The sequence below is a fragment of the Cuculus canorus genome, chromosome Z (genome assembly GCF_017976375.1).
Source record: "Cuculus canorus isolate bCucCan1 chromosome Z, bCucCan1.pri, whole genome shotgun sequence".
NCBI lineage: Eukaryota > Metazoa > Chordata > Aves > Cuculiformes > Cuculidae > Cuculus > Cuculus canorus.
Window position 1 is genome coordinate 13,857,159 of NC_071441.1, and position 23,723 is coordinate 13,880,881.

General features: G+C 38.6%; 1 protein-coding gene across 2 annotated transcripts in view; it reads left to right on the forward strand.

Moving 5' to 3' along the window:
* HOMER1 (homer scaffold protein 1) overlaps positions 1-23,723 on the forward strand; it is a 92,177-nt gene that overhangs the window by 17,405 nt on the left and 51,049 nt on the right. For both annotated transcript variants that reach the window (XM_054054884.1, XM_054054885.1), the window contains exons 2-4: positions 3,052-3,208; positions 12,162-12,293; positions 16,495-16,587. In XM_054054884.1, coding sequence (XP_053910859.1) covers positions 3,052-3,208; positions 12,162-12,293; positions 16,495-16,587 — 382 coding nt within the window. The remainder of the gene's footprint in view (positions 1-3,051; positions 3,209-12,161; positions 12,294-16,494; positions 16,588-23,723) is intronic.

Consider the following 23,723-nt stretch of genomic DNA (forward strand, 5'->3'; position numbering starts at 1 on the left):
TGACCATTATAATGTTGCAGTCCATGCTGGTTAAGAAAGCAGCATATTAACTTTAATGTTTCTGCCATGCCCGAGCAGACATTTCTAATACTCAGATGGTGTTACTATGGTATTCTTATTAGCTTCAGCATCAGGATATTTCTGGAAAAATGAATTGCTTCTTTTCCTAAGTAGTGATGAGTTCTCTTCTTAGTTCCTATTAGTGTCTTTAATTAATACTAAATAATTTCTGGTAATGAAAGACCCACAAGAGAGAGCTGAAAGAGGAAGTAAAGGGAGAGAAGGTAAAGAACTGGCATTGTTTTTTTTTCAGGATTATTTTTTCTTATTTAAAACTCTATATAGGCAAAAGTCGGGGGTTTTTATATTAAAATATATATTTTCTATTATCTATCATAAAATATAATTTTAGTATAGAGTAATAGAACACTTAGTAGGGGGATAATGAAACTATTCTCCATTTAACTAATATTCCTATAATTAACATTACTTCAGCTGACTTAATTGAAACTTCCAGACTGGGAGGGCATCATGTCCTATGTGGATAGTGGAAGAACAAAAAGTTTGAGTAAAGATTGATCAGTTGAACTTACAGATCTTGTGTATGTGTTACATATTACTTTTAATTTGTTTCTGAAAGTTTTAGCAAATCTAAAATTTTAGTAGCTCTATCATATGTTGCTACAGAAGAGAATGTATGACCCAATTGTACAGTATCTTTGGAGGACTTCAGTGGCACATCAGTAACTGATTCTATAACACATTTAGTCTTGTAGACATAAGGTGCATAATTTCCATTTGCTTGAAGAAATAATTGTTATAAATGTTCATCATCAAGTGTCAAAAAGTTGGTCTCAAAAAGTTGTTCTAATTCAAGAGGCATCTGAAGTTTGGCGTCTTTATCAGAAAAAAATCCTAATTACCCCAGTCATCTGGTAAAATCAAGATTTATCCAGCTAGTTCAATGAAGGAGCTATGCTTTTTTTTCCCACAGAATGTAGACAGCTTGTCATTCAGCAGAGCTGTAGCTCTGGTTAAAACGTGAAAAGAAAAGACTGTAACTCTAGTTTTATTAGGAGCAATTAAAAAGAGTGAGTGTGCTTCATTTATGCTGCTCCATACCCAGTTGTAATGCCTATGCCAGATCCACACAAGTGCCCTGCAAAGTGCACTGGTTTGTCTCTGAGCAACATTGCGGAGCAATCTGCAGGAATATGCAGGCCACCTCATCAAAGAAATTGAGGATATTTTGCTGGGGCTGTGGAGGAATTTTTGCTGTCAGTGCAGGAGAGCAGCAGCTCAGGGCTGAAAAATCGGTCTTTTACTGACACTCCCATTTGCTTGAGTTGTGTAGGTTTTGTCTGCCTTTCACATATTGAAATCCTAACCCGTGGAAGGTCCCAGTTGTGTGTTGCACTGTGTTGTGACAGAATTGAGTATCGGGCTGGTCAAATGTGTATTCATTAACCACACATCTACAATTAGGATTTAGCTTCTCTTTTGTCCTTTTAGTTAATGTGATCAGAGCCTTTATTTTCTCCTTTCTGTGTCAATCTTCATCCAAATAATTGTCAGGCTTCTAAGATTTTCATTTTGATGGGCTCTTTAACTTTCTAGGCTTAGAGAACTGGTTGCATTATGGCAGTATGTATCACATTACATTTGGATATGTTTAGTTTGGCGGTAAATGCAAAATGTATCTGATAGTGAAGACAAGAACTAAAGTATAAATATGATTGAAGAAGTAATTGTAGGTATTCAAAAGAGTGATAAGGATTAGTGTTAAGGGTTCTTTTAAGCAAAAGGTCTATAAAAGTCACCTTTGCTTAACTTCTGTGTGCAAGGGATTGGGATCAGGAAAACGGCTACCCAGCCTCCTCTAGCTTGGTGATTTCTGGCAGATGAGCTTCAAGGAGCCTTAATTCCTAGCTGGGTAAAACAATTCTGCTGCTGAAAGCAGCTGGTCTCAGCTGCTCTTGCTGCCAAGTGGTAGAGGTATTTCTGAGCGTTCACATGTACCCCTTTGTAGTGAGGCTGTGTTAAACCCCTTTGACTATAAATTCTCAAAATCCATTTTTTTTCTTATGCTTTTATTTTGGGTGGAAAAAATATATTAGAAGTGTGCCTCTTGAAAGGAAAAGAAGGCAGGGACAAAGGATATGTTTCTTCACATCCTGGAAGTGGGGATCAAAAACCTGAAGTTAAATCCAACTATCTTTGGGATTTGATGGCAACATTCCCTGAAGAATACAGCAATCTGTTTGTCACTAAATCTGTTTGTCGCTAAAATGCAGCTAATTTTAAATTGACAACCATCTTAATGATGATAAAATATTTTTAGATTTCTATGCAATACTATGTATCCTGGTAATGGTCATGGGCAAAATCAGTTGTAAATGTTGAAATACAGTTTTTGGTTTTTTCTTTTATGTAATTATTTTTTGAAGGGCAGTTCACTTTAAACCCTGCGTCTTATACATATTTAGTGTTGCTGTGAAAATGTTCAGGTGTGAGGCTCCAAGGAGTGAGGATTTCACAACACATGCTCCTGGCCCTAATTAATATTAATTTTAGAGTAATTGCATTGAATTAGCCAGTTCAATTTCAGATTATGGCCTAAAAATTATTAGAATCATCAGAATGTTAGAGGATATGGAGAAGATGGGGATTCGAAGTTGCACACATTCATCAGTGTGTGGTGTAATGAGATGAAGTTACACATGTATTAATGCCAGTTATTTTAAAGGGATAGATGGAGCATGAGGGCTGGGGAGGTGATGAGACAAGGCTGAATCTATCTTAGAGATGTCTGTCTTTATCTGACGCTACAGCTGGGTGCTGGATTTTGCCTCCGAAGGCTTGCATTTTGCTTGCATGTGCATATTAATGCACTTATCTGCTCCACGCAGTAACACATACATAAGTTCTTAGGAAAAAAATTATCATACAAAGTGGAACGCATACATCGCAGTGGGGACAACTAGCAGATAACTTGTGTGCAACAATATTATGTACAAATTAGATTCATGACTTTTATGCTCTGTCCTTCAGGGAACAACCCATCTTCAGCACCCGAGCTCATGTCTTCCAGATTGACCCAAACACTAAGAAGAACTGGGTTCCCACCAGCAAGCATGCTGTTACTGTGTCCTACTTCTATGACAGCACAAGAAATGTCTACAGGATAATCAGTTTGGATGGCTCAAAGGTAAGTTTTATTACAGAAAACTTGCTTACTTCATCATTTTTTAAATTTATTTTCTAGTGTGGTGTCTTTCACATGTCTTCTGAGATGCTTTTGTCATTATCTGAGTAACATTACTGACACATTAAAATGGTGACATTGCTTCCTTACATATTTTAAATGCTTCATTACATGTTTTAAACATTTATTTGAAAATGTTATTTCCCATGCATATATATTCCATATATATATATATATATTTCCCATATTTACGTTGATAAATCTGTTACTGAATATAAGTGATGACCTGTTACTTAGATAATATTATGAGCAGGCTAAAAAATGCACTAAAAAGTACAAATAGGGTTACAATAACCTGTTTTCATCTCCACGTTCAACGATCTATCAATATCATTGACTTCAGTGTTATGAGGGACAGCTGTTCAGTGCTCATAATCCCTCAGTAAATCCTTTATTACGTAATCTTCCAATTTTTGCTGTGGAGAATGTGAGGATTCCCTCCAAGTAAATCTCTGTGGTAAGCTTTTATCAAAACTCAGTTGATTTGAATTTGGTTTTTTGGGAGGTGTTTTTCTTTTTGTTTTTTCTTTTCTGTTTTTTGTTTTGTTTTAATTAGGAAGGATAATGTGTTGAACTGCTGTTGCCAGAGACCTTGTCTAAGACATTAATTTGACATAGAGAAAATACTCGACTGTTCCTTAGGTTCTACATCTACAAGTGGATATAAACCCAGTAACTTTACAAGTGACATATGAGAAAACTCTGAAATAAGTACACTAATGATATAGAGTGTAATCAAATGTAATCCTTTCGAGAGACTTTAATTTGCAGTTCTGAAAGGGGGTCAGTTCATGGTGGTTGGAACTGAACTGTGTTAGACTATAGCAGTATTTACAAAGGTTTTGTGGGTGTTTATTGAAAGTTGAAAACCTTTACTCTCCTTGTTTTTCCGTCCCCCCCTCCCCCCGGCCCCAATCCAGAGTATTGCTATATGAAATGAGGAGGAAGAGTTTCTGTCTTAAAGTAGTGTGCAGAAATATATTTCATCATCAAAGATCTCTGTATGATACTGCCTCATGTGATTGAGACTCTGGTATCAAAGCCTACCAGAATCTTTCCAAATTTAAGGGTAACTTTGTTTCTTAGATTCCCAGCATTTCTTCGAATGATTCTTTTACTTCTGTCAGATAATTAAAATACCTTTTGTGTGATCACTTATAAATAAAGACTCAGGGATCAGAACTGGATGCTATAGGAAATCAAAGCTACCGGTTGTCATCTGGGGCACTTTAACTGATCTGTACAGTTTACAAAATCCTTATTCTAGTATCCACTCAGTTTCCTCTGCCGTTTTCCAAAGCTGCATCTCCTGCAAAGTGACTGCTGGGTTCTATTGTCAATCACTTGTTCATCTATTTATTTGTTCTTTTGTATACTGCAGCATTTCTTTTACATTTGCAGTACTATTGGCAAGGTATATTGATAATGCAATCTATCACTTCTGTTTACTCTCTCTCTGATTGCTGCAATCCTAATAATGTTTTTACCCAAGTGCTAGATGTCTGAACTAAGATCTAGCATCGTAATCATGATTAATAAAGACTCATTTTTTTAGGCATTACAGCGCTGCTTTCAGACACCCGCTGATGAATAGCAGGGGACCCATGGAAAAATTTTACGGAGGTTTTCAGCACAATTCCTAGAGAACTTTTTAATTGTTAATTGAAGCCCCATCTTTTTTAACACGTCTGTGCGTCTACAATATAGTATGTACAAAAGCCTAAATATAAAACATTCTTAAGTTTGGAGTGCATCCAGATGGTGTGTCTGCTATGTAACGTATAACCAGGTATCAGTAACACTGCTGGCATCTGAGCTTGCAATACTGGATATTGTTGATTGATCTACAATATTGATTGATCAAAAAGAGAAGCGTTAAATTTGCGAAGGAGAAAATGCTATGCAATTTAATTCTCCCATTTTAAGTTTTGAAATGAAACTCAGTAAAGGTGATTTTGTGGTTTTTTTTAAAAAAACCCAAATTTTACGTGGAAAATGTCTCAAATACATGTGCTGCCAGTGGCCAAAACCACTGTTTGAAGCTGTAATGCCCCTCCCTTGGAGGGAGTAGGTCCAACCTGGTTTTATTATATGCCTAGGTTTAGGTGGAATTTACAGCACCCTTTAGGTTTGTGCAGTGGAGAGAATGATGTGCATGTGGCCACTCAGTCGCATTCGCTCAGATGCTGAACAGTAAGTCAATAAGTAATGGCAACTCACAGGTATGCTCATTTAAACTGCTGTAAGGAAAGTTTGAGAGAGTTATTCTCTAGATTTGAGTGATATCCCTATTTCTGTGCCCACACCCTTTCCTCTCGTTAGCTCAGTGGGTTTCAGTAGGATTCCTGGAAAAATTTTAGCTTTTATGCTGATTGTCTGAAAGTCATTGAATTATTCTTCTTGAAAATGAACAGACGTTTTTAAGACATGATCTTCACTCACCTCTGAGGAATCTTATTGTACATGGCAAATTCCCACTTGCTTTTGTTTGCAAGGGTCTGTGGTGCATTTTGAGAGAGAGTGTTTTTTTCCTTGTTCCATATCAATGAGTCTATGAGCCAGATTCAGCCAAAATAGGTCCTGTAGAAGCAGAGTCTGCTAATTTTTCATGTACTCTCTGTAATGTTGCTTTCTGAAACTACAATCTTCTCTTAAAATACCTTGCACATGAAATGCTGCGTACCCCTCTTCACTTGGCTCCAGAAAAAGTTCTAGAGCTTCAAGGTGTTTAGTGCACAGTCCAATACAGTATCTGGATCCCTGTTCACTATGGCAGGGAGGTCTTGATGCAAATAATCCAATAGAACTTGAGGCTGGTTTCTGTGACCTCTTGAATAAATATCTTTAATGTGACATTTTTCTTCTACCATTCTAGGAATCAAGAGAGAACCTGAAAAATAAGATTTCTTAATGCAGTATAACATGACAACATTCAGCAGTTGTTGCTAAGGCTTTTGGTTCTCATTAATTTTATAATAATTTCATAGCTCCTTTGAAAATGTGTTTTAGAGTCTCTTTCTCCTAGGTGATGGAAAGAAGCCTCTGTTATTTCTCCAGTAACACTGCAGATAGACACTAGGGTTTTTCCCAGAATCCTGCTCTATTTTCTCTTCAGTCTGACAGCCGCTGAGAGAAGAAAGATCAGGTAGTGTGGATCCTGCAGTACTACTTAGCTCCGTTAATTTTCCACAGATGAAAGATATGACAAACGCCCTAATAATCTGAAACAAGAGAAGACTCTGGGAAAAAGTGGTTTTCCAGTCCGTAGGTTCCATGAGCCTTGTATATATTATTTCAGAGTTGTCTCCCTTGAATGATGATTCTCCCCCACTGATGATTGGAAATGGGGATCATGTATCAACAGATGAGGAGAAGGCTAAGGTATTTAAAAACTTTTTTGTGTCAGTCTTCCCCAATAACTGCTCTCCTCGTCCCTCCTGGGTCATGGAACAGCAAGATGGTGACCAGGGGGGGTAGACCCCCTCCAACAGTAGAGGAGGACCGGGTTTGCGAACACTTGAAGAACCTGAACATATGTAAGTCATGGGACCTGGTGAGATGCATCGCAGAGTCCTGCGGGAATTGGCTGATATGGTTGCCAAGACACTCTCCATGACATCTGAAAAGTCATGGCAGTCAGGAGAAGTCCCTGGAGACTGGAAGAAGGGTAACATTGTGCCCATTTTTAAAAAGAGTAGAAAAGATGACCCTGAGAACTACCGACCTGTCAATCTGACCTCTGTGCCTGGAAAAATCATGGAACAGATCCTCCTAGAAGCTATGCTAAAGCATGTGGAGGGCAGGGGGGTGATTAATGGCAGCCAGCATGGCTTCACCAGGAGCAAGTCCTGTATGACCAACTTGTTGGCTTTCTATGATGGAGTAACCGCAGCAGTGGACACGGGTAAACTGATGAATGTGATCTATCTGGGCTTCTGTAAAGCCTTTGACACAGTCCCACACAACATCCTTGTCTCTAAATTGGAGAGAGATGGATTTGATGTGTGGACGGTAGGGTGGATAAGAAACTGGTTGGATGGTCTTATTCAAAGAATAGTGGTCAATGGCTCCAAGTCCAGATGGCGATCTGTGACGAGTGGTGTCCCTCAGGGTTTCGTACTGGGACTGGTGCTGTTTAATATCTTTATCAATGATATTGACAGCGAGATTGAGTGCAACCTCAGCAAGTTTGCAGATGACACTAAGCTGAGTGGTGTAGTTGCCACAGTGGAAGGACGGGATGTCATTCAGAGGGACTTGGACAGGCTGGAGAAGTGGGCCTGTGGGAACCTCAAGAGGTTGAACAAGTGCAAGGTCCTGCACCTGGGTCGGGGCAGTCATGGTTTTCAGTACAGGGTGGGGATGACGTGCTGAGATCTGCCCTGCAGAGAAGGACTTGGGAGTGCTGGTTGATGAGAAGCTCGTCATGACCGGCAAGGTGCATTCGCAGCCCAGAAGGCCAACACTGTCCTGGGCTGCATCAAAAGAAGAGTGGCCAGCAGGTCGAGGGAAGGGATTCTGCCCCTCTATTCCTCTCTTGTGAGACCTCTTCTGGAGTATTGTGTCCAGTTCTGGAATCCTCAACATAAGAAGGACATGAAGCTGTTGGAACGGGTCTAGAGAAGGGCTACAAAGATGATCAGAGGGCTGGAGCACCTTCCCTACTAGTACAGGCTAAGAGAGTTGGGCTTATTGTGCCTGGAGAAGAGAAGGCTCAGAGGAGATCTTACAGTGACCTGTACCTGGAGGGGCCAACAGGAAAGCTGGAGAAGAGCTATTCATAAAGGCTTGTGGGGAAGAACCAGGGGGAAACTGGACAGGGGCAGATTTAGACTGGAGAGGGGCAGATTTAGATTGGACATTAGGAAGAATTTCTTCACCATGAGAGTGGTGAGGCACTGGCACAGGTTGCCCAGGGCAGTTGTGACTGCCCCATCTCTGGAGATGTTCAAGGCCAGGTTGGATGGGGCCTTGGGCAGCCTGATCTGGTGGGATGTCCCTGCCCATGGCAGGGGGGTTGGAACTAGATGATCTTTAAGGTCCCTTCCAACCCAAACTATTCTATGATACTATGATTCTAATGTTACTGTAATAGGTGATCTTTGCATTTTAATGACTGTTGCAAAATAAACAAGTCGCACATGAAAATTATAACCTGTTTAGTGCTAAATACGGGTTTTAAATGAGGCCTGTAAGCACAGGTGTTCAGTGATATTCCTTTGAAGAAGTTAAAAAGTACTGTTTGTCTTAATTACTGTTGCTGTCAGTTTTAGCATAAGATGAAATTGTATTTGACCACTGCTGTATATCTTGCAGCTGTTGGGTTTGTAGTCAGTAAAATGAACAGCTAAGACACATGCCCTATTTTCTCATAACTGAACTAATATGAAAGGAAAACATGAAAGCTATTTTATTTTTCTAACAAAATCTAAAGATAACAAAGTCAGTTTTCTTGAAAAGCTAAATGTCTGCCTGTCAGATTGACTCTGTTCTGGTTTTAAGACATCTTTGTACATTTATACTAACAACATTCTTAAAAGTTGATGAACTGTTTGACACTTGTTATACAGGTAGGTCTACCGTGAAATCTGGTGTAGAGAAGAGCAGTTAAAACAGTGCCTATTTGAGTAGACAAGACAGGCTTAGTTATAAATTCTAACTTAAAATATAGAATTTTTTTTGAGCTGAAGATGTGTGAGATTCACAGCTAATGTTTTCCAGAAGTAGCTGACACTGACTGTATCTGTAGCATGCTCTTGTGTTTCACTTTTTAAAAGCATAATTAATTTAGCACATGAGAGATCTAGCATATTAATGCTTTTAATTCAGAGAGGATTGAAAGCCTTGATTTCCTTGTGAAGTTAGTAAATCTAACAAGAAGACTCTTCTTGTTTTACTGGGCTCTGAAAGTAGTCTTTCCAGTGAGAAACTTGCTATCTTTGGACTAACACTGTCCACTGGAGCAGAGTTTCCTATTTTCCTCTGCTGGAAAATAAAGGGAAAACTCACAGCAACTTAATACAATTTTTTTTTTTTTTTTTTAAAGTTTCCTTCCTACCTTTCTCCCTTGCAAGGAAGCAGTTGACCATTACTCTAACTGAGCCTAAAGGCAGCCTCCTGTCAAAAGAGGTATCTTATTGTGGTCCAGGCAGCCAGTTCTGGGTTCTCTTGTGCAGCAGCCGATCAGCTGCAGCAGTGAGCTGTCTCAGCTGAAAGCTGGTTGATTTCTCCAAGACTCTCCTCTAGGTTAATTTGCAACCAGGTATGCCACTGTCACTGCAGCAAATGCCACTCCTTTAGGCTTTAAACCTGCTTGTTGCTTGGAGATCGTAAGTCGCTGTCCTCAGTCTTCTACACTGAGGAATTTACATCCATGACATGATATGCACTCTTCACGTCTATGATGTAAGTTTAAATTAATCAAGCAATGGTTGATCTAGGGCTTAAGCAAGCTAGACAACATAGCTAGAGCTTGAGTTGAGATCAAGACTCTTCTACGCTGTCCCCGGAATATTTAATTTTGAACATACCCTGTTGACACCTTCCGCAGCAAGTGAGACTGATTAAGTGAACTTGCACAGCTCTCTTCTGGGCTTCCACCAGGTTATTTCAAAAGTGTACTTCAAAGCACTAACAGTGTACAAAAAGAAAGAGCTCCAAAACGCCTCCTTTTCAAGAAGTCCACCTCCCAGTCTCACATTACCCCTTCTGTCCTATGTGGCATGGACAGCCTTTTTCTCTGAAGTCTGTTGGAGTCCATAGTGTAAAGGCAAGATTCCCAGCTTTACTTGGTCTCCGAAGCTTATGCCTAAAGAAAGGAGAGTGGTATTTGCATTACCAGTGACTTCACTGACCAGCTTCTCTTATATGAAAATCTGAGGAGATGTTTTGTGGACAATTAATGCTGGAAGTGCTTCTCTAGTCTCTTATTCACATTGCAAATCCTGTCCTTGACCTGATGGTGCTTGTTGGTTCAAATGTAAGCTTTCAAGCATTCCACAATTTTCCCAGAGTTATTCACAATGATAGCCAAAACTTGCATTTTGAGGCAGAGGTTATCGGAGAGAACTGCATGTTTTAAAGCCTCAGTTACATCCAGATTTGCTTTTCTAATTTAATGTCAGTATAGTGGAGCAGCCAAAGCCACTGCAGAAGATGCCAGTTTTGTTAAATCTGTGCTGCAATATCTTTGCTTGGTTTTGTACATGTTACAAGACAATGTGTTCTGTACTTTATTGCATTGCTCCTCTGCCACTTCATTTGAGACTCACAATAAGCACATGGGAACTGTCTGTGGGCTTCACTGGCCCAGGTGCAGTAAATTTTACAGGTTTGCCCTGTAGAATTGAGAGAAAAATATATGTTGATTGCAGCTAAGCTCCATTGCTACCCAAATCTCAGCAAAAGTGAAGGTGCTATGTAAATTGTATAGCTACTCCTTTTAATATTCACCCAGAAGGCCATCTCACACAAGTAGTATAGACTGATAACGACTTCTGGAAGATCTCAGACTTGGGAGAGCAGTACTTAGTCTCTCTGGTGCTGAAGTTTCTCACTGTCGCTGTCCTGAGAAAATACAGTTGCTCTCTACGTGTCTGTACAGTTCCTGCTATTCAAAGAATACAATAAAGATTTTGTTAACTTATGACAGAGAAGATGGTTTGAACCCTGTGGATTTTGCTGTTCTAGAATTCTTGTGTAATCACTGGCTTTAACCTGCAAGGGTTGGGGCAGGGTCTGTGGTTTCATGGAAGCAGGAAGCATGCACATTGATGTTCAGAAGGTTCTCAGCTTGCTACTGTAAGATAATTGCAGTAGGACACGTGCTGACAATACCCTTTGGAGCACAGTGAGTGGCATGTAATATTCTTGCTATATTGTTCTGCTCACAGTGTGTGCTATTTTCTGGGAAGTTTTAAGGATGTTCTCTTCCATGTGGGTATTCCAAAGTACTGATGATTCATTAAAAGACCTGTGAATTATTTAATAAATGTGGCTGAAACTCTTAGTAGCACCAAACGGATGAGAAAGCGTGCCAGCATTTCACTTTAGATACATGTATCTTTGGGTTTATAATTAGTCTTGTTCATGTTGACTGGTTATAAATTGTACTAACTGTTAGTTTTTTTTAGTTAAATGGAACCCATTGGTGTCACTCTTAAGACTTTATCCTGACATACTTTAGGTCAGCTGGATAGTTCCACACCGCAGATGTAGAATATGTTACACAAACTGCAGAGCGATAGAAATATTGTTGGAATCCATGGTAAAACTTTAGTTAATTTTAGTGGAAACAGCATCTCACCCAACAGTTGCAATATTTGTTTATATTAGCAGAAGTTGTATACTGTAAGTTGTGCTTCTTCCGTCCTGTATATATTGAGAACTAGAGAAGAAATATTATTCTAGCAGTAGCTCTTCTTTTATAGTTGGTATATGACTACATGCTTGTGTGTGTGTAAAGGAAAGAGAGAATTGTGTAATACACAAGTTTAAAACAAATTTGTGCTTCTCATCTTACTGTATGTTTTCCAATGAGAATTTTATTGGCAGTGGGGTTTGGGGAGGTGCAACAGTGAAGCTTACAGTGCTTTCAGGGACAAAGAAATAAAGTGGATACAAAAACGAATTTTGCTAGTTCTTCTATTCTGGTATCATTAGCCTATACAGATCCTTTTAATGGACTTTTTTTAGACCTGCGAACTACTAAATGACAGCCTGCAATTGCAAACAGGTGCCCCCACCCCGCTTTTAGTCCTTTTACAGAATGCATGCGAAAATATGCTTTTGTAATTATAGCTGTGATTGAATTAGAAGAAGTTTTCCATAGTTCCCATTGTATGTCTCATTCATTGTACACAGATATCTGTTTTTTACAACTATTACTTTTTTTCAGGCAATAATAAATAGCACCATTACCCCCAACATGACATTTACTAAAACATCCCAGAAATTTGGCCAGTGGGCAGACAGCAGGGCAAATACAGTCTATGGCTTGGGATTTTCATCGGAACACCACCTTTCAAAAGTGAGTATGACTAGTAGCAAATATTCAGCTAATCAAGTGGCTTAGGAATATTTGATTTCTGCTGATTGTATCTTACCTGAGTACTCGCTACTATTGTTACTTAAAAATAATTTGCAAAAAAATGTTCTTTATCAATCCTTATAATGTAAAAAAATGAGGTGAAATATGACACCTGCAAATTTTCTTTTAACTGATGAGTGAAAAGGGGGATATTTAAAGTATCAGAGTGTATGTTGTTAACACTTTCTAATTATGTTTGTTCTCTTTTTTAAGTTCTTCTATTACAGCTTTTCATGATAGAATTTAAAGGATTAGACAATTTAGTGTTTCTTCGGTATTTAGATCTATAAAAAAAAAATTGATAGTCTTCAGATGCATTGTTGTCATTGAAGCCACATGCAGTGCATCAAATTACAGGTATTTTAATGTTTGCAGGCTTAAAGTAAAGCTAGTGGAAAATATAGTTAGTGTAAAAGAAAACCCTATTTTCTTATTGGAATACAAAAGTTTAAGTGTTTACTGAAGAAACTTTGTGCCATATGCAAGCGTTTTTTTCTGATCTACTTGTGCAGGAGGGAATTACACCTTATTCTGAGGAAAGCAGTAACTCCTGTTGCTCAAAGTGATGATGTCATTCCTCTGAGCACCCTTTCTACAGTATTTCAACAGTATTTCTATTGATACTGCTCTGACAGATGAGCCCAGGAACCTCTACAAGCCAGTGTAATTTTTCTCCAGATGATGAATTTCAGTTCAATTTGAGAACATCCCTATCTTAAGCAGGCAATTTTAATCTTTGAAGTATACAAAAGATATGGAAACCCAAGTACAATAAAAAGGATGTATAGTACATGTTTAAGGTGTAGCGATTGGCTTGTTGCTTAAAAAAACGTAATCATGCCAGCCCCTTTAAGAAAGTATTTGTCATTATCCATAAGCGTGGGCCTGGTAGACCATTAAAATGAGAATCAGTATATTGTCGTTATTTGAACAAATGTTACGCTTGTAAGATTTCTTCTTTTCATAATCAGACAGCTTTCATTTCCACAGAACGACACAAACACAAAATTCTGAGTGATACTAATATTGTAGGTGCGTTCGTGCACCTATCAATGACCTTGGAAGCTCTGTCGCTTATTTTAATTGGTGTGTATGTGCTAGGGGCACTTGCTTACTGATGTGGTAATAACTTTTCTTGCTATTTCAATGAATTTAGCGTAAATGCTAATCTAGTTTAATCTCTCTCAGAAACTAGCTTGTTTTTCTTAATCACAGAATGCTTCTTTGTAGGCAAAGTATCACTCTCTAGTCATGCACGCTCTGTGTTTTCCTGACTTTAAACACTAGTTTATCCTTGCTAGTGAAAGTATTTGGGGGATTTTATCTGTCCTTTCCTTGACTCTTTTCTTGCTTTTCCTGTGTGGTACTTACTGGCTTCTTAATTACAGTTGTTTCAATCCCATTTTTAACATGCGCTCATATGGATGTCTTAAGAGTTTTAAGTATGCCCTTGCTTAAAACTTTACATTGCTATTGAAAAAATAATATGAAAAGCTACAGTATTTTGTCTTAAGCACATGTTTGATGTGCAATTACGCAGATTGTGCATATACAAAGAATACACAAATCTGTTTGAGAAAAATAAATACTAAGTCACAGACCCTTTTTTAAGTTCCTGATGATGAATCTTTAGGACCTTTACAGAAAACTGTTCCTTTTGTGTTATATCTTAATTATCAAACTGATATTCATGTGATCTAGTTGCTACTAGAATTCACGAAGGTAAAACTTTTTGTGTTTATTTAAAATTAAAAAAACATCTTTGATGGGGAAAAGAAACCTTTCTTTAGATTAGAGTCTATTCAGTCACTGGAATTGATAGCTGTGTTGGTCTTGGAATCAGAAAAGCTGAATTAGAAACCCTGAATCTCCTATGTGGCTTTACAGAAATTATATTTATGTTTTCTTTCTTGTCTTTTCTCTCTGCTCAGGTTGCTAACTCTTCACTGTGCTGGCGTTGTAGCTGGGTTTACCGTAGCATTCTTTGGTACACACAGCAGTGTAGGACATGAGATCTAATTTAGGGTTCAAGATACTACTAGGTATCAGTAATAGAGCTAACATATAAACTCTGTTAATGGATTTGTTCAGAATCAGGTTGCTTTTTGAAGTTGCCTTAAAAATTGATTCTGGAACTTCTTTTCTGTATTTGATTTATCCAAGTCTTTAGGCGAAAAGCCCAGTTGTACGTAATTTGTATTGTGGTAGTGACTCTGGGCCCCAGTGAAATATTTCATGTTGAGGGGAGCAAAAGACAGCCTGCAACCACGAAAGACTTCTTGTATTCTAAGACTGATTTCAACAGATTAATGAAGCAAATAATCAGAGCAGATAGAGTAAACTGCAGATCATTGTCTGCTTAGCTTATAGTAAATATTTTGACTTTTGGACTATTTGTTTTTGCTTTATGTGCCTTTGTCCTCCTAAATTATTACTAGGGTAGAGTGCAACAGCGATAACCTCTTTCTGTATTATTGTTACTGAGAACTAACTGAGTGGAATGTCTGATAGTTAGATGCTTAGAATATTCGTCCTCCAGAGAATCTTTCCTCTCGTACATGAGATCTCATCTTTGTTACTCAGGGATTTTATCAAGCAATTGCTATTATCTGTCACCTGACTCTGTCATGAAATTCTAGCATATATGTGAAAATTTCCATTACATTACTTTTGTTGCCTCTTTCTTATAATGTTTATCTCTCCATTATTTTTTACAGTTTCAACCAGTCTGATGCAGAAGATCATATTTACTGTCTTATGTTTTCAGCCATTTATTCTAATCTTCAGCATCATGTTTTCCATTTACCAATCCTCTGATCTTAATCACAACTTCAATATTAGGTTACGCATCAGATTTGAGACCTGTATACAAGTCTTAAGTAAATGTCATCCAGTTCTGGTGATTTGTTGCAAATTTTATCATCTGTTGTGAGGTGCTTTTTGATGCTAGATTAGATTTTCAGGGTGATATCTTTTGTCTCCTATATTCAGAAATGTATAGTTTTAAATAACGTAACAGTTGAAATATAGGATACAAGCAGAGAGAAATGATTTTTCTTCAAATACTAATAGCCTACCAGGAGAAGAAGTTTAAGGACAGTAAGCTTTTTTAGGTATCACATGGCGTGTGAAGTTCGGATTGAAAACAGTTGAGGAGATTGTGTCCCACAAAGGGTGGTGCTCATCCTTTCTAAATACCTGCAGTGCAAAACAATGTCTTTGTATGCTGCTGCTGGAGAGATCTAGAAGCTGTGAAGCTTCGAATGTTTCTGCAGAATCATTTCAGTCTTAAGCTGATCATAATAAGCTAATGTTATGTATAAAAGCAGTAGGAAACAAAAACAAATGCTTGACTACTACAGCAGTTAGTATAATGTCAAGCTGAGATCTATGAAGCCAAACTTTTCTCTACTCAGAGAAACAAGGACCTATTCTTAATAAAGAGATTTAATCTTTAAGGCTATATGTATTTCTAGCTCTTTTCTGGAAAAGGTACATGTAGCGTAGAAATAAAGCTTCAAATGGCAGTTCAGTGTGCCATTCTTGAATTTAGTGCTCAGTATACGCAAGTGTTTAGTTCAATAAATTTGTTCTTTTACTTGATTGATGTCAGTGAACAGTCAAGAAATTAACTTGACTCAATATTCCCACTGCTGCTTTCCTAATTAGCTATTGAAATTAGAAATGCTATTAAAATTTGGGAATAAATCAGCATTGTTTCTGTCATTAAAGAACAAAGCCCATTGAAAGCTCTAGGCTAACAGTGACCACAACAAGCTTTGGAACTAGATCAGAAGGAGGAGGGTAAAACTTGATTCTGAAAGCAGCTGTGTGAGGCAGCTCGTCACTATCATTAGCTATCTCTGAGGTGAAGTTTTTTAACACTATCAGCAACAGATCAAACTTCAGTGCATCTGCCTCATAGTTTTCCTGACATATAAACAATGCAATGTGTCTGAAAGGTATATCACTGTAACTTAAACGAGTATCTAATTAGGAGAGAAATTGAAAAATTTTACTGACAGAATTTGACTTTGTAAAATGTTAAGTGCAGCATTCTGTTCTGCATGTAATGTACTACTTCACGCCTACTCTTTCTCTTTTTCATTTTTTTTTTTTTTTTAAACATATGTATCTTCAGTTTGCTGAAAAATTTCAGGAATTCAAAGAAGCTGCACGACTAGCGAAGGAAAAATCTCAAGAAAAGATGGAGCTAACAAGTACACCCTCTCAAGTGAGTCATTGCTAGTTCAAGCCTAGTATTTAATATCTGTGCTACTTTTTCTATTGTATCTTACATGCACATGTTGTATTAAAACAGAATGTGGTACTTTCCAGTTTCTCCAAATCCTATCAGCAGTCATCTAGAAGTGTCAAGAAGTCTTAAGAATACATTTAACGTACACTACAGAAGTGTCAAAGGGACTTGCTTTGAAATAAAATTGGTCTTTTGTTTATTCCCATTCCTTTCCTTGAGATTTCACCAGAAAGTGAGTGAACATGGTGAGCAGTTATGCAAGTAAATCTGTAGTGAACACCTTCTGTGTTTTTGTTTATTGTATCTGTGAAACTCGAGGTGATGGACTGTAAAGGACATTTATAGAAGAATCATTACAACAAAAATTTCACAATGTGAAACCAGCAAACCATTTTTACTTTTTTCCTACTCTTCAGTATTCACCTGTGAAATGTGTTGAAGGAAGATGACAGATTCACATACTGGTTTTGGAGTTTTACTGCAGTTAGCCATGATGTAAAAGAAGAGTTTGTAAAAGGTATCTCATAAGATGGACTGGATTAATATAGGCATAACAGGAGGATGAATTAATATAGTCACATTTACATGAGTCATGCCTAAAATTAATATATGAACACTTTGAATTTGCTTTGAAAAAATAAAATGCATGAGACTCTTACGCCCCTCCACTCCTGCCCCAGTCACCCCTCCCACCGCCACTCTCGTAGCAGATCTTTGGGTAGCTATTTTCTTTGTTTTAAGCAGTAGTGAGGACAAAGGTAGTTCCTTCTCTTGGAGAATGGAGCAGGTTTAAAACCACAGCAGGGGTTCCTGAGTTGAGTAGGATTAATGCTGCCGATTTTTTTCTGGGCATTTTTCATTCATTGAGTCCCTTGGGTGGTTTGCATCTGTAATATGCTCTTGATTTTTGATGGGAGAAGGATGACAGGCAGTTTGCAACATGCTCTATGAACAGTTTTATTGCCACCAGAAAGCTACATCTGATGTCCTTCCAAGAGAAGTCAGTGGAAACTGCAAGAACATACACAATGAACCAGCCTCATGTTGTTTCCTTAGAAGGCATCTTGCCCAAGTGCTAGGTTGGCTTTTGCTGTTAACAGGAAACTGCTTGCTCTACTGTAACAACACAAAAATAAGGCAGTCCTTTTTCATTAGTTTACTTGACTGTCTCTAAATTACTGATAAATTCGTTAAATAAACACAGAGATAATAGAAGTATTTCAGTATTATAGCCTAATATACACTTGGCTTTAGAAACAGTGAAATGCTTCAGCCAGGCCTCTAGTTACTCAACATTATAGGCAGAACAATTACTCTGCTTCTCTTTTAACACGTTGATTAATAGTCTTTACTCAGAAGTTAAATCTGATGCTGTTGGAAGGAGTGACTTATTACTTCATTTGGACATAAGCTTTAACTACTCACTCAGAAACAAGATTCTTTCCTCTAGCAGCTGCCCAGAGTTCAAGCTTTCTCTTAAGCTATATGAGCTATTAATATTGTTCATTTTCCCATGCAGATTTCCTTTTATGCTTGGAACCTAACATTTCATACTGTAGGCAGTTACAGAAATTTTACCTTGAGCGATTCTATAATGCATGTTGAGAGCTGCAATTTAATTACTGCACACTTAGGAATAATTTCATATTCAGGCCTTGCTTTTCATCTCTTGGCTTTTTGCTGTGTTGTTAAGTTAGCATGTTATTCTGAAAGATACAGTTAGTGCAAGTGCTGACACATCAGCATAATAGTCTTCACATTTTTAATGCTTCTCGTTAGTTCCTCAGAGAGAGGGAGTTGAATCAGGAACTTCAGAGTTTGGATCAGATGAGAAGTGATGGCTTCATGGAAAAATGCTTCACTTCCATGGTGCTGGGGCTCATTCAAAGGGATGTATGACTAGGGGGAAGATGAGTGCTTAGTACTGGGTAGGAAGGGTGGGACCTTAGAGGACTTTGAAGGAGCACACACCGTCTTTTTCATCATCTGCTAATAAGTGGCTGCAAGGCAAACAATTCAAGCATCGCCTTTATAAGCCATTTTACAGCTCTTCATTCGTTTTCTACAGTGATCCTTTGCAGAAAGGAAGGAGGTATATTCAGTAGCCAGTGAAGTCTTCATAGGAACCTAGTTTTTAAGGAAGCTTTAACAGGAAAGGAATTGGGAGGTAATGTGTGAGTAGTGAGCTCTGTAATGGTAACCCTCGTAGCTACAAGTGTCAGTCACTCTGCTGTCTTGAACTTGGAGATAGCCTTTTGCGTTAAATTAATAATATATAGAAAGATGCTGCATATCAAACCTGGAAAATATACCTGTCAAATTTAAATAAGATGTTGTATTTCTCTTAGTACTGCTTTAAAAAAAAAAAGCCGTCGTTATTTAACAGTTAATTAAACTACTAGATGTGGCACATTGCCCACCCTCTCTGCTACATGATTCTGAAAGAGGAAATGTACATGTGCATTTTTATGCAGTCAGTATGTTCCTACAGATTGAATCTTTATTAAAATGTCTCTAGAACTAGTGTAACAAAACCCTGCACAAGTTATTTGCTGTTCACTGTTGTTTGATGTAACCCTGTAAATACTACCAGTATGTGTGAATCTCAATTCTGAATGTCCTGTGAAACTAAAGAGAAATGGAAAGCAAGGGTAACAACAGAAATATGTCAAAAATAGAATATGTATTTGTGGTTCAAGTACTTAGCAGAGTTATCCATGTTACAATTGAAGAACAATCTTGTCTAAAATCCACTGAAGTTAGGCTGCTTCTCTGAGTCTTATGAGCTTTAGCAAAGTGTTGGTACTATTTGGCTAGGCTTTTCCATCAGAAAAGGGCTTAAATGACCTGAAAATAGTAGCTCAGGTTTGGTTTATATATATATATATATGTATATATATATACACATATATCTTTTTATATACTGTTTCATGTAATGGCAAGAATTCTTTGGCTTTTGTGTGTGTGTGAAACACACAGTAGAAAGTAAACAATATATAGCCCAATTTGCAATTACTTAATGGCAGGAGTTCCTTTCCCCGTAAGCTATGCTGCTACTAATTTTAAACTCGGCATTCTTACTATTTCTTTAATAGTGCCTATTCTCCTTTTATTTACCAGCAGACATTTTAATTTCCCAGAATTGCTTATAATGTATAAAATCACAATGTACCTTGAGTATAAAAAGAACTTAACTTGTCCAGAGAAAAAAGGTGGCCTGAACCAACAAATTACAAGAGAGATGCTACTTTGTTATGTGCAAGTCCCACTGAGTGCATGGTGCTTTCTTTAAATTAAGAGGAAAGCATTGTTTCTATGTCAGAGAAGTTGCACTTTTGACCCATGTCTGTTAAGATGGATCTATATAATAATACACACTTTACCTAATATACCTGGAGACTTAAATCTAGGAATAAGTTGTCTGTTTTGGTACTTCTAAGACCACCAGTGCAAATAGGTACCCCGACTGGTGTCTCTTTAACTCGGGCTTGGGTAATAAGGCTTGGCAATGCTCTTGTTAATAGAAAACTAAAATACTGGCTCTTCTGTTGTGTCACCTCTTATTCCCCTGACCCATCGTTTAATAGAGGGAATTATTTTGCTCGTGTTATAAACTTGTGGATCTTCTGTGGTCTGTTTTCTATTATAAGCTTGCCTGTGCACTTTAAGAGCAACATTTCAATCTACAGTTCACTCAGCTGCATGAAGCGATAGCCTGAAAACAGTTTTCCTCCGCCCTCCTCTGAACTGATAAGGTTCAAGAACAGAACCAAGTAGAGTGGTATGTGCTGTGTGCAGTCTCACCCCATCAGTCTTGCAAACAACTGGAGTCTGAACCTCAGTTCTTTTTTTCTAAGCAAGAATCTGTCCTCAGGTATTTACTGCTAAGGCTGGTTCTCAGGAATCCCAGACCTTTTAAGAAGAAGAGAAAGTCTGTGGAAAGGAATCCCTTGGTCGACGAGGATCAGGTTAGAGATTATATAGGCAAACCTGACACCCATGAATCCATGGGGCCTGATGGGATACACCCACAAGTGTTGAGAGAGTTAGCAGATATTATTGGTAAGCCACTTTCCTTTATCTTTGAGATATCATCCTTTATCATTGAGAACAGAAGAGGTGCCTGAGGATTGGAGAAAAGCCGATGTCACTCCAGTCTTCAGAAGGGGCAAGAAGAAGGACCCAGAAAGGTACAGCCTCGCCTCCATCTTGGAAAGGTGGTACAATAGCTCGTCCTGGATGTCATTGCGAAGCATCTAGAGAAGAAGTATATTGGGAGTGGTCAGCATGGATTCCCCAAGGGGAAATCATGCTTGACCAGTCTGATAGCCTTCTCTGGTGGCATGACTCACTGGGTAGATAAGGGAAGAGAAGTGGCTGTTGTCTACCTCAGCTTCAGAAAGGCTTTTGACATTATCTGCTGTAACATCCTCATAGGTAGGCTTAGGAAGTGTGGATTAAGTGAGTGGATAGTAAGGTGTAATGAGAACTGGCTGGATTGCAGAGCTCAGAGGGTTGTAGTCAGTGGTGCAGAGTCTAGGTGGAAGTCTGTGGCCCAGGGGTCAGTTCTTGTTCAACTTTTTCATCAGTGGCCTGGATGAGGGATTAGGACGTATCCTCAGCAATTTTGCCAATAACTCAAACTGGGAGCAGTGACTGATACACTGGAAGGCTGTGCTGCCTTTCACCAAGATCTGGACAGGCTGGAGCGTTCGTAAAATTATAGCATGTCCTGAGTTGGGTTGACCCACAAGGATCGTAGAGTCCAGCTCCTGTCCACGCATAGGACACTCCCGAAATTCACACCATATGGCTGAGGGCATTGTCAAAATGCTTCCTGAATATTGTCAGGTTGGCACCATGACTGCTTCTGTGGGGAGCCTGTTTCTAGTGTTGTGCTACTGTCTGAGTGAATAACATTTTCCTAATATCCAGCCTAAACCTCCCCTGGCACATCATCCTGCCATTTGGGACGGAGAGAAACGTAGTGAAGTTCAACAAAGGCACATGTAGGGTACTGCATCCAAGGAGGAATAACCCTATGTACCAATACAGGTGAGGGATTGACCAGCTGGGAAGCAGCTTTGTGGAGGAGGACCTGGGAGCCCCTGTAGGCAGCAAGTTAACCGTGAACCAGTGATGTGCCCTTGTAGACAGTAAAACCAATGGTGTCCTGGGGTGCCTTATAGAGAATGTGGCCAGCAGGTGGAGGGAGGTTATCCTCCCTTTCTACTCTACACTAGTGAGGCCACTTTTAGAGTATTGTGTCCAGTTCTGGACTGCCCATCGCAGGAAAGATGTGGAACTTCTGGAGAGAGGCCAGCAGAGGGCCACAAAGATGATCAGGGGACTGGAGCATCTCTTATGGCGAGAAGCTGAGTGAGCTCAGTTTGTTTAGCCTGGAGATGACTGAGGGAACTTTATCAATGCTTATAAATATTATAAAGGGTGGGAGTCAAAAGGATGGGTCCAGATTCTTTTCAGTGGTGCCCAGTGAGAGGACAAGGGGGAACAGACACAAATTGGGCACGTGAGATTACACCTTACCTTGAAAAAAAAATTCTTAGTACTGTGAAGTTGATGGAGCACTGGAAGACTCTGCGCAGGGAGGTTGTGGAGTATCCTCTGGAGATATTCAAAACCTGCCTGGACGTACTCCTGGCAACTTGCTTTAGGTAAACCTGCTTTAGCAGGGGGGTTGGACTAGATGATCTCCAGAATTTCCTTCCAACTGTGATTCTGTGATTACTTTTGACCCCAGTCACTTCAGATTAAGAATTCTGCTAATTTCTGAATTTGTGTGGTAATTTACGTGAAATAATCTTGTTTGCCATTTTGATCTCCTCCTATGCCGATGATTAGGAATGGCTATTGCCTGAAAAGGTTTGGAATCACAGTATTTTTTTAGTGCAAAGAATGGGTTGGTTTTAGAAAAATGGTCATGGCTTATCATTTGGTGGCTTTTTCTTTGTAGGAGTACAAAAATTACTTTCAAGCTTGTCGAAGAAGTAACTTTCTGGGGTGTTACGTGAATTTCTATACTGGAACAAATATTTCACGTGTTATGGTATCTGAATCAGTAGCTCGCAGACTTACGCCGTTGCCAATCAGTACTGGACAGGGAAGCACTATGAAGAACAGCAGTGCTGGGGAAGCGTATGGAATACTTAATGAAAAAGCAGCATAATGCTGAATCAGAAAACAAGCTGAAATTGTTTTGATTTGCTTATGATTTTAGAATCACCTGTTCCTTCTTTTCTTCTGTTACATGTTTAGTTACCACTAAAAGAAAAAAGAAGTCTACTTGTTTTACCTTAAAGACACTTTTGTGAATGCATGCATTTTAAGGATTTTGAAATTTACAACCTTTTGATGAATTCTACTCTTGTTACATTTAGCTCATATATTGTAGGCACTGTCATTGATATACCAATTTGCATCCCCAGAGTTCCGCATTCTCATTAATGGGCCAGAGCTCATTTAGACACTGAAGATCTCTGACAAACTCTTCCATAGCAAACTATACCTGAGTTAGACTCTCACATTTACTTGTCATACAGAAAAATACTAATCCTCAGTCCATTTGTAAGTCCAGGACTGGTGAGTGACTTAAACTTCAGTATTGTCCAGAAACCAACAGTGGTTTTACACCACAGGAGAGCTGTTAATCCTTTCTTCTGAAATGCAAGAAATACTTATTTGTAGCTGTCATGAGTAGAAGTGCTACCTTGAGAGGAAATGGCTTCAGATTACTCCAGGGGAGGTTTAGGTTGGATATTAGAAAAAATGTCATTATCAAAAGAGTGTTCAAGCATTGAAATAGGCTGCCCAGGAAAGTGGTGGTGTCTCCTTTGCTGGAGGTGTTTAAAAAAAAAAAAGTGGACATGGCACTTCATGACATGGCTTAGTAGACACACTGTTGTAGAACTGATGCTTGAGCTGGATGATCTTACAGATCTTCTCTAACCTTAATGATTCTATGATTCTACTTACAGGAAGACTTGTAATTTTCAATTTAAGCGCTGGTTTTTTCCATATAGTGTCTATGCAGTTTAATGGTAGAACTAAGTAAATCTGCTCTCCCTCTAGAAGGGAAGTGTGAAAATCTCTTT